Source organism: Moschus berezovskii, chromosome 19 (genome assembly GCF_049115385.1).
Source record: "Moschus berezovskii isolate FMDL1 chromosome 19, NW_MosBer_1.0, whole genome shotgun sequence".
NCBI lineage: Eukaryota > Metazoa > Chordata > Mammalia > Artiodactyla > Moschidae > Moschus > Moschus berezovskii.
The window spans coordinates 47291600-47304076 of NC_142478.1; the positions used below are offsets into that span (position 1 = coordinate 47291600).

Here is a 12477-nt window from a genome sequence, read left to right on the forward strand (position 1 = left end):
AAAAATTGCTAGGTTAAAGGCTAGGAATATTCTCACTCTGCACATATACTGCTTACCTGTTCCCCAGAAAGGTTTTATGAATTTTTGCTTTCATCAGTAGCCTAAAGAACACAGCACCGTCACAAGTATTTGGGTCAATTCACTCCTTTTCTGTGAAGAGTGACCAAAGTATATGAACTTGAGGATGGAGGAGGCAGGGGGAGGGAACATGAACAATTAAACTACAGTTCTCTTAACAGTCTTAGTTTCTGCATGCCTGTCAATTGTTGGAATATCTTGCTATGCTGACTGAGACTCTCATGCTTAAAGAGAAAAGAAATTTTGATTCCACGCAATTTTTGTCTTATACAATGACTTAAAACCCAATTCTTATTTTAAGCTCATCCTCCACTGAAACACTAAGTAAACAAAAGACACATAATTTGGGGGATGGGGAAATAAAAATATTTAAATGAGTACCTATTATGGGCCAAGTACTAGGAATAAAACAATTAACAAGTTAGAGTTCCTATCTTACCAAAGCTTAAAGTTTAGATGGTAAGATACATAATTAATTAGGAAATACTGTGAAAGTATGAAAAGTATGTTAGAGCAGATATAGGATACAGTACCTAAAGGATGAACAGGCTAGGTTAAGGTCCAGAGAGAGTGAAGAGATGGAGAAGCAAGGGATGTGGCCTGAAAAGACAGGTAAAAGTTTGAGCATAAAAGGTCTTGTAAAACATTAAAAAGGAGGGAAAAGACAGTGGAGGATTTAAAAGTGAAAAGTAATACAATCAGATTAGTACCTTACACTAATCACCCTGGGAGCAGTGTGTGGAGCACAGATGAAAGGAAAGCAAAATATATTAACATTCTTATTCATGCAGTATTTGTTGTTATTACAAAATATCTGGAAGAGAAAATGGATTAAATGTACATTATAGTATATACACATAGTCATATACTAAGCTATTTGAAATGAATGAAAGAATGAAACAGCATGCACTGACACAAAGATATGCTTTTTAAAAAGATATAGAATAAAAGCTATGACTCAATTTTTATAAAAAGAAAAAACCAAGGTGAAATATGCTGGGTTAGACTGGGCCTGAGTCCACAGCTGCTGGTGTACCAAGTTACTGGTGAACCAAAACTAGTACATAAATTCCAACCCCCATTTAAGCAGACCACAACTCCTTTGCTGAACATCATTTAAGATGATATCCTCATGCAAGGACCACATGCATTTGGGATCCTTTTCTAACTGCTGCCTGCTACTGCTATACCCTGGAGGGCTGCAAACACCTAATGAACAAAAGGAATATTTGGTGCCATAGCATGGCTGCAGGTGCTCCTTTCCAGGAGCACCTAGAAAGGTTACGTAGGCAGTTAAGCATGAGCAATGGCACAGCCAAAAAGGATGCAAGCTGATTTCTAAACCCTACCCCAGGCATGGCAAGGAGAACTCACAGATATGCTACAGAAATAAACCACAGTGACATGTGCCAGAGGCACATAGTGGATACAAACTAACCACAGGGGCTTCTCCAACTCCTGCACATGTGGCACAGCTGTGTCAAGTAACCTTAGGCAGCTAGGAGCCCATTAAGGATTCATAACTATCGTAAATATACATCTGATTATAGCAGACTGAGTTGTGGGAAAGACGTGCACAATAGAGTCTGTTATATAACTTGCAACTGTCAACTGGCCTTGAGTGTATGCCCATTTGCATTCCCTTTCCTGACTGGTGGCGGATATAAGTCCTATTTTGCACAGGGCAGAATCAAGAGGAGGAGATGGGGAGAGTAAAAAGGGAAGCCAAGAGGGTTTGTGGCCAATCCTTTGGGGCTAGCCTGTTCTCACATCTAGGGAGTATACTATTCTCGGTCTGTTAAATAAAAGATCTGTCTGCTTGAGCTGTAACCAGTCTGTTGTCTCAAATCCTTGCTATGATGAGATAGGAGCCGAGAAATCCTGCCTGAGCTATAATTAGTCCATCATTCCAAATCTTTGTTATGATAAGACAAGAACCGAAGGAGAGAAATTAACCAACCTGACATTTCCAAGCTAAGTGCGAATCCTATTAGAATATCCATCATCTTAGAACCTGCTGGGATTTAATCTGCTGCTGCTGCTGCTAAGTCGCTTCAGTCGTGTCCAACTCTGTGCGACCCCATAGACGGCAGCCCACCAGGCTCCCCCATCCCTGGGATTCTTCAGACAAGAACACTGGATTGGGTTGCCATTTCCTTCTCCAATGCACGAAAGTGAAAAGTGAAAGTGAGGTTGCTCAGTCATGTCCAACCCTTAGCGACCCCATGGACTTCAGCCTACCAGGCTCCTCTGTCCATGGGATATTCTCTAGGCAAGAATACTGGAGTGGGTTGCCATACCCTCTTCCAGAGGATCTTCCTGACCCAGGGATCAAACCCACATCTCTTACATCTCCAGCACTGGCATTAGCAGGCGGGTTCTTTATCAATGAGCCACCAGGGAAGCTTGGAAAAAACCTACTCAACAACAATCACACCAAAGGGCTATTTATTCCCATGCACTCCGTACCTATAGGCTGCTTCTAATGACTTGCTACCTCTTGTAAAAAACAAAACAAAAACGACCAAAATGAAAAAACTCTTTGAGACTCATACCAGCTAGTTACAACTTTCTCTCTTCTTTGTTGGAATCTTCTACTCAACTGGACTCTCATCATTCACTTAGACTTTCCTATTTGTTTTACCGTCTTCTCCAGGGGAGGCCTACTGGTAAGTGGAGTGGGGGCGGTGGGGGGGTGCGTGGGAGGGGGGAGGGGGGGTCACTTTCACATACATAGTCTTCTTCTCTAAAGCCTCTGACCAGTCTTTCATTCATTTTACTCTTGGCAGATTATCTTGGCATGAAATCTATAGTCTCATTTCTATATTCTTTCTGTTGGCCAAGAACAGGGGGAATGACTCATCTTGGCCATGCAGCCTGCCTGGGATAAGGAATTTTGTAACTGGAGACATGTTGTCTAAGCAAAACTGGGATACTGTTAGTAAAGGAGAAGGAGGAAACATAGCAATTAGTGGTTATCTGCCACACTGGGCCAGAAAGTAGTTCTTAAGAAACCAAACAAGCTGTATTGTACAGCTCAGATACTCTTAAGACAGCTTTTAGATATAAGTAAATCAAGAGGTAATTAAAATCTTTCCTTTTGAGAGAATGGTAGAAGTATCCCTTCTGGTAGAAAACATCAATCCTTCTACATGTGCTCACAGATTCCTCTTTCCCCTTCTCAGAACTTAATGGTACTGACAGTCCCTCTTCTTATGCTGGCTCATTTAATCCCTCCATACTGGATACATCACATTAGGAATTAAACATGTCCTAGTTTTTCATTATTTAAAAAATATTTTCCATTTGAAGAAGGAAAGGAGCTGGTTGCCCTGACTGGATTGACTCCATTTTTAAAAGAAAAGGAACTCCATCTTACACTCTCAGTGAACTTTGGAATGCAAACCTGGGAAGCCATAGAGATAAAACGCCAAGAGCCGAGCAGGCCTCCCTGGTGGATAAAAACCAGGCCAGGCAGACCCCATACTTAGACCTCCCAGAGCCAGAAGGAATGCAATGTCCCCCATGTAATCTTAATAATAGTTATTGATGTAGACTAAACCGTATGTCCAGATAGCTTTAGAATGTAAATTTATGGCCTTAATCTGATTGTATCTCTTACTAACATTGTCTAGAGTGGACTCTGGGGACGAGGATTCGGGTATGTGAGCTTGGACATGTACACTTTGGGTATAAAAGGTTGTCACAAAAATCGGTTGGAGTCCTTGGCTAATGAGGAAACTCTGTCTTGGACCCGCTGGTGTAATAAACTGCACTTCAGGAGACTTCCCTGGTGGCCCAGTGGCTAAGCCCCCAAGCTCCCAATGCAGGGGGTCTGGGTTCTATCTCTGGTCAAGGAACTAAACTCCACATTCTGCAACTAAGAGTTCTCATGCTGTAACTAAAGATCCCACATGCCACAATTAAAAGATCCTGAGTGCTGCAAATAAGAGCTGGGGCAGCCAAAATTAATAAAGTTTAAAAAAATAAATAAACTGCACTCTACTAGCCATGCTGTCCTTCTGATTGAGTTTGCTTCCTGGAACATTTGGCTCTAACACCTTGACCAAATCTCTTTTCAGCAACTTCCCTATCTTTCTTCTACTATCCAAATTTGTCCATGTTTAGTCTTTACTTCCTCATCTTTTATCATTAAACTCATCCCAATCTACCACCCATCCTCAACATACCATTCAGTATTTACACCTAAGGTCAACAATAATCTTCATGTTGCTACATTTTTTTTTAAGAATTCATCTACTTAACCTCATAGTAACATTTAAACAACCAATTTTACCTTCCTTCTTCAAACACTAATTTGTCCTGGTTTAGTAAAATTCTAGTTTTACTTACTTTAGATATAGGTCTCCATGGTCAGTGGTAGACATTCTCTTTTCACGCTATCCATTTTCCCTGAGCAATTTTAGTAACCTCCACAAAACCCATTACCCAGTCTATCTCCTGATGTTGCTAAAATTATATCTCCATCCTAGACATCCCCTCAGGTCCAGAACAACATATAAGCCTGCTCATCTAATGTCTCATATAATGTAAGCAAGACTAAAATTGTGACTACTACTTTTTTCTTCCATCATAAGTTCCTCTTTTTGTATTTTGTTTCTTAATAAATTAAAGCTACTCTGGTCAGTATCTGTAAGACCAAGTAGCAAATCCCAAGGATTCATTCAGCATTTAAAGTTGGTAACTTCCCCTTTACTTGAAGACTCACTGGTTTTCTCATGCTGAAATGTTGGGATTTCCTTCCTGCTTCTCTGACACCTGCTTTCAATGACCTCAGCTCCATCCACTCTACACTAAGCCCAAAAGTTCTATCAACATATCACTTCCATTCCTCCTTTTTCTAGGTTCTTATCCAAATTTGTACAGTCAGCATAAAATATTTAACTCTACAAACCTTGTGACCTTTGTCTTTTTTAAAAACAATATTACTATATTAACTCTATTTCAATAAGTTTATTTTTCTCATATAAAAATATGTCCAAATATAAGCAGTGTAGTGCTGGTACAACTATTTGAAGATATCTTTGTGAAACCAGGATCTCTCTGATATCCTTATTTAGGTCATGCTTGTCATCCTCCTGGATACAAGATGGCTGATTCAGCTTTATGAGTGAAAAATCCAAAAGGAGAAGACTAGGGAAGATAGAATGATAAAGTGCAAAAGGCAAAGAGAAAACACTAGATAAATCTGTCCCCAGTAATACTGTCTATATTTGATTCATCAGGAATGAGGGGAATGGCTCCACATGGCAGCAAAGCTGCTGAAAAAAGTTCTATAACTAGACATGTTGATATAAGCTAAAATAGGATTGCCAGTAGGGAGGAATGAACTGAATATTCATTTGGCTACTAGCAAAATCTGTCACACAAGGCCAGAAAGCAACTCTCAAAAAAATGCGAGTAAAGTAGTATCATATAGTTCAGATACTTTGAACTTAATACAATTAACTTAAAAATCAATAAGGTAATTGCAAACATATTAAAAATACATAATTTTAAACAGTTATGGATCAAAAAAGACTTAATGTCATAGTGAATATTAGACAACACTTAGATTTAAAACAAAACAAATTATCATAGACCAAAATGTGTTATATAGCTAACGGTGTGTTTATAGGGACTATTGATAGCCTCAAATGCTTAGAGAACAAACACTGAAACAATGACCTTGAAATCCACCTTAAGACAATGAAAAAGGCAACCTCACATTCTTAACTGTTACAGGGTTTCTCTTCCAGTATGAATTCTCTTATGTAAAATAAGTGAAGAACTCTGACTGAAGGTTTTTCCACATTGAATACATTCATAGGGTTTCTCTCCGGTGTGAGTTCTCACATGTCTTCTAAGAGAAGAGGAAACACTGAAGGTTTTCCTACATTCCTTACATTCATAAGGTTTCTCCCCTGTATGAGTTCTCACATGCATTCTAAGAGATGAGAGACCACTAAAAACCTTTCCACAGTCAGTGCATTCATAAAGATTCTCTCCAGTGTGTATTTTCTTGTGAACTTTAAGGTGAGAGCTTGTGTTGAAAGCTTTCCCACAGTCATCACATTCATAGCGTTTCTCCCCACTGTGTATTCTCTTGTGCACTATAAGGTAAGAACTTGTGCCAAAGGATTTTCCACAATGATTACACTCATAAGGTTTCTCTCCAGTGTGAGTTCTCAAATGAACCTTAAGAGATGTTTTTTGACTGAAAGCTTTTCCACACTGATTACATTCATAAGGTTTCTCACCAGTGTGAGTTCTTACATGTCTCCTTAGGGTGGAGGAATCACTGAAGACTTTCCCACATTCTTTACATTCATATTGTTTCTCACTCATGTGACTTCTCTTGTGCAAAACAAGATTAGAAATCCTTTTGAAAGTTTTTCCACACTGATTACATTCATGTTTCTCTTCAGTAGGAGTTTGCTCCTGTTGCTCAAGGGATGAATGATGACAAAAGATTTTGTTTTTATTACATTCACAGGAATTCTCCACCATGTGAAAATTGCTGCATATAGGAAGCATATTATTATGTTTGAAGTGTATACCACATTTGCAATATGTGTACACTCTCTGTGCTATTTGAGTTCTTTCAAGATGCCACAGAGTTCTGTCATATTCATGACTTTCACAGACCCTCTCACTTACAGAGATATTGTCAAAATTGTTTAGGATTGGATTATGCTTCAAACACTCACTAGTTAAGTAACATTTATGGCAATGTTTACTGGTGGAAACTCTCCTTGAAAAAACAAGTGTTGATCTAAGTTTAGAGTTTTCCTCTAATTCATGATAGTCAAACAATCTTTCCTGAGATGCTGTCTTCTTTTGAGTAAATGTCACTTGCCTCAAAATTCCCTCTGGGATCTTGTGCTGTTTTCTGATCCTGCCAGATTCCCAGTCTTCTTTTAATGTAGAAGACCAATCATCCATTGTGAATCTTATTATTTTCATGCCACCAGATGATTTTTCACCCAAAATATTCTGATTAGAAGTTGACTCTTTGGTTTTGAATTGAATTTCCCAGTCTGGACAGGTGCCTTGGGGAATTCTGCTTTTCACAGTTCTTATGTCTTCTTGACCCAACAGGGAGATTACAGGCTTGCATAATTGATATTCCACTAAGGTGAGATTTATATAGTTTTCTAACATCACATCTCTGTACATACTTCGCTGAGCAGAGTCCAGCATCATCCACTCCTCCTGGGTGAACTCCACAGCCACATCTTTAAAAGACATTGGTCCCTGTAACCAAGTTGCTGGGAATCCTGGCACTATCTTTTCCCCCTTGGTATTTCTCATATAGAAACAGGCAGAGTCCTGCCCAGGAAGAGCCCATATTGAGGATAGGTCAGTGGCTGCCATCTTGAGCGTTTGAATGTGACATCCACCTGCACAGCAGGGCTGAGAGATCTATATACGTCTTTTCTTGTTTCTTTTGTCCAATCAGGTCAGGAATGCATTTCACTGGGTGTCCTCCCTGTAGCCAAAGAGGCAGGTTCAGGTAAAAGAAGAAAGGTAAAAGCAGGGTTCCATGGGAGGCAAGGTATAAAAAAAAAAAAAAAATTGTAGACCTTCCCCTGTACCTTCCAGCAAGGTCTCATCAGTTTAAAACATTTATTGGGATTTGTATTGATATGCAATATAGTCATCTTTGGCCCCCTTCTAGAACTGCTGCCTTGGTTATTTATACTGGCTTCTCCTGTAGACTACTACTCAGCTCTGGATAGAAGAACAAGCTTTATTTTAGAAAATTGAAGTCAAAGAGAATCAGTTTAAAAAGGCACAATTTCTTGAATTTCCTGCATACTTTACTACTTTTTCAGTTCACTTTTTAAAATAAAAATTAATTTTCCTGCTAATCACAACTGTTTTAGGTAAATTTATTTATTGTATATGTAACTAGGTATTTACCTAAACAACCTCACATATAATTAATAGGACTAATGATTTGGCTGCTACCCTACTTAGGAATTTTATTGGAGCTATTAAAGGTAAATGTGACTTTGAAACAAATGTTCATTTGATTACCTTCAATTTAATCTCCATCCCCAAATTCCATATTTCCTTATGATAATTCATTCTATCTAAAACTTGAATGGGATTAACAAAAAGGCATGAGCTATGTTCTAATCTTTGAGACTGAGGCCTTTAAATTTCAGATAGTATAATACTTCCTGAATAATTTTTATAATATAAATATTGAAACAACTGATACATACTGTGAATACAAATGAGGAATTCTTGGAAATTTTAAGAATCACAACAAATCATGCAATAATATATTATGCTAATATTTTTACAAATCTCACTTTTTTAAGGTTAGTTGATAACTTTCAAATATAAAACTTCTATCTTAGTATTATACTCTAATAGAGTTCAGGTTTAATGGACAAAATTAGAGAACTCACATTTTTATTTAGACAAAGATCTTCAACAGGTAGATTTTATGCACCTAATCCAGAAGTGTACATAAGACTGTTGTTTTAACATAAATCATATGGAAATATACATCTGATTTGTTCCTTACAGGAACAAATACTCAGTGTCCTGAGTATCCAGAACACTCCCCATCACACATGCCCAGAACTGACTCAATTAAGAACTACAAACTGAAATTAATCACTACCATTTAAAATTGAGTCAGAAGTCCAATATCTATCCCAAAACTTTCAAGGGAAAAATCATTTTACCAAATAGAAGAAAAAAATCTGTGCTTCTCGAATTACTCATGAGACTAGTAAAATCTTGCAAGGATAGTACAAAGAAAGATTAAAGTGCAATCTTAATTACGAACACTGAAAAAGTTCTAAGTAAAATATTAGTAAATTGAATATGGCAGTGTATTAAAGTAGTAATATAATGTCACATTCAAGCAGGGTTTAACCAGGAATGCAAGAATGGTTGAAAAGCAAAAAGACTATTATTGTTATTATAATGTCAGGGTAAAATGAACACTCTTGTATCCATCACTCTTGTTTTGAAGAAGATCTGGGAATGCTGTATTACTCATAAATATTTCAGAATTTATCTCTGAAACGAAAAACTCATAACCAAGATATTATTATCACACCTACAAAACTAGTAATAATTCCTTAATGTCAAACACACCAGGCAGTCTTCAAAATTTTCTGTTACCTCATAAATGCTGAACCCCCTTCCCAACTCGTTTCTTTGACTCATGGTTGAAATAATGTTCATACAATCCTAAGTTCTTTCATTTAAAGTTTGCCACAGAGAAACGATATCTCATTACTGTGATACAGCTCAGTAACAGCTTAAGGTGTGCGAACAAAGGATGTCACAACAAAGGATGCTGTGGCCTTCAAGCCATCAGCCACTACAGCCACCCTAGACTATGTATATTGAGGGGATTCAGCATGGAGAAATGCAGGATACTGACCCTAGGTAGTTATGGTGCATAGCAAAGGAATGACTACAATAAACCTGGACTCTTGCATCTTCCCATACACAAAAAGTGCTAAATTCATTAACCTGAGATATCTAGTTTTCTTTAATTAACAGTATTTTTTTAATGTTTTGACTACCAGGTCTTTCTTATAAAATCTCCTATACATCCCGCCTCCTCCCTTATCTTTGGAGCAATCTCTCAAAGCTATTAAGAAAACTCACAGAATAAAACATAATTCTCAACTTTCAGGTTGTGTATTTTTTTTCAGTTAACAGTTCTGGCAACCAACTAAGGGACCCAGAGTTGACTTCACTCCTTCACATGAACTCTACAATGAGCCAGAGTCTTAGTACAGGCCTCCTGTGCCCATCTGCCTCCTCAAAGAGTTCAAATAAATATGGGTGAACCTCTCCTGGTTCTCCCAACTACTTGTTGATGATCCTGCATTTTATTTGGGGGTGTATAACAGGTACTTGGCTCACCAGGTGAAAGATACTAGGGGCGCTTGGTTGACAGACACTATGAAAAAGTTACCACTGCCACCACCCCACCTCACATACACAGTTGTAAGATCCTTGGGGACCCAGGATGAAAGACAGCAAGATTTGTTCAACTGAAAGACACTAAAAAAACTAAGAAAGACACTAGCAATCTGGGCTGAATGGTTAGGTAGGAGGTTAAAGGTTACCTTAGCAAGAATTTGTCAGAATAAAAGTGAAACATTATGATAGCTTTCAGCTCTGAGGAAGGGATATATGGCCAGCAATGGCTTTCTCAGGCAACCGAGAAACTTGCAGGAGTGGTAAAGGCAAATCTTCACAGTGTCCAGCTGTCCCTATAGGGAAATCCATTCAATTTAACTTTAAAAACTTGCTCTCCTGGGGACAGAAATAAGAACTAGCTACTCTGTGATCAAAGCACCATGATGATCTTCTACTACCAGAGGGATAACTCAGACAGATTAGAGGAGCAGAGAAGACTCTGCAGTAAAAACCTAGAGGAATTAAGCTCAAAAGCAGCACGCTGGTCCACCACACAATTTCACTGGTAAATTTTATCCTCAACAAATTCAACTTTAAAATAGGAAATAGATTCTCTCAGATAAGCTAGGGGAATCAGAAAGCCAACCTCCAACTAACACCCTAGCCAGATTTATATACATACAGAGCTCATATTTGCAAGAACCTACTTAATTGGGGATTAAAGCAAATCTCACCCTGAAAATGATTACGATGGGGCCCTTTTTCTGCATACACAGTCAAGTTAGAGAAAGTTAGCTTGATAAAACATCTTTTCAGAATTCTGACCTTAAAGATAAAAGCCCTTCCAGGGTGAACCCGCATTACTCTTTCCTGTGTCTTTGAGACTAAATGTTCTACCTGTTCTTTCTGTGTGGTATATGTGTGCGTGACTTGAGATCTTGGTCTCTGCCATCCAAAAGGCACACATATCATGTTCATTTGGCGACAAATAGACTGGGGTTCTGATCAGTCTTTCGTCTGACTGTACCAACTGTTAGGGGCTTTTTGCCAGCTTAACCTTCATTGTGTCAGTCTGTACAATGAAGACCTTCACTTTCTTAAACTCTTTTTGGGAGTAAACCTTCTGGGTCTTGCTTAGGTGGCATCCTTTACACTGTCTTGTAGGGAAGCCTCTTGCATCTTATTAGTTTGGGTCACTACTATCATATATTTCATTAATGGCCAGATGATGAAGCCATCAAATGGAAGAAACTTCTAAACTGGTAAATTTTTAGACAGCTTTCATTATAAACAGTTGTTTTCTTGGTACTTATGGGGGGGGGGAAATAAACCACATTAAATGATGGGAAAATTATAAAATTATTTATACACACACACACACATATAAAATGATTAACCTAAGAACTCCTTTAATTTAAAACAAACAAAAAACCAACTTGCGAAGTCTTATTTGTGGCCTCTGCTTCCCCTCAATGCATCTTACAGATGCTATTAAAAACAAATTAATGTTAATTAGGTAAGTTAACAGAAAATTTTAAAAAACTGAAGGGAAAGTCTACAAACTTTTTTCCTAACGAGGTGGAAATTTTAAAGTGACTCATCCCCAAAAAGATAAATCAAATCTCTCGATGGTTATTAAGAAATGGGGTAAATAAAACAGACATTAAGGGAATTAAAACAAAAAGTTTTGATGCAATACTACCTCAGGTTGGATGGGCCAAAGGGACCCCTATTGGTCCCCAACATTAAAGGGTCCCAAACAAGTCCACCTTATTTACCCTGAAGCAGGAGACAGATGGCCCTCAGGGCAAACAATTGGAGTTTCATTCTCTGTGGATCCACACTCCAAGATGAAAACAGCAGGACAACTGAGGAGGCTGGGCCTTGGCCAGACAAAACATAAATGACCACTTATTTTTCATTCTTAAAGTCAGGAGGATTCCCCAACTACACAAACACAGAAAAGTTCCTTAGGGGACAAAAACGAGGGGGTGCCATCCCATAGCAAATGATGCTAGCTACCCATAGGCCTCTGCTGTAGCACCTATCTTGGCTAAGAGATGTGTGGGAGGATCCTGAGACATACCAAATATGTACTCCAAATCAGGCAAATCAAAAAGGACTGACCAAAGGAAAACCAGAAGAAATGCCCCGTATAAGTGATTTAAACTACCCCAAGGGTGCAACTCTCTGAGCCCACCCATGTGTCTATACACAAGTAATGTATTCTTTTTTCCTCCTAATAAACACTTCACTTGTTTCACTACTTTCCATCTTTGTGGGATTTATTTTCTGCACAGTTGAAGCGCCAGGGCCTTGCCACTGACCACTGGTCTAATCCCTAGGATTCAGTGCTCTCAGTGCCACAACTCAACCTCAATCCCTGTCCAGGAACTGAAGTAGTTGCAGCCCAAGGCCACCGAGACCAAACCAAACACAAACACACACATACACACACACAAACACATAAAGGGCTGGAAAAAATTACAGTGA

General features: G+C 38.5%; 1 protein-coding gene across 6 annotated transcripts in view; it reads right to left on the minus strand.

The window, feature by feature from the left end:
• ZNF891 (zinc finger protein 891) overlaps nucleotides 1–12477 on the minus strand; it is a 28935-nt gene that overhangs the window by 12882 nt on the left and 3576 nt on the right. Inside the window, exon 3 of one of the 6 annotated variants that reach the window (XM_055404586.2) lies at nucleotides 158–7570. The exons of the other annotated variants lie outside the window; for them this stretch is intronic. Coding sequence (XP_055260561.1) covers nucleotides 5818–7455 — 1638 coding nt within the window. The 5' untranslated portion in view covers nucleotides 7456–7570 and the 3' untranslated portion in view covers nucleotides 158–5817. Of the gene's footprint in view, nucleotides 1–157; nucleotides 7571–12477 lie in introns of those variants that run through there. 6 annotated transcript variants of the gene reach the window in all.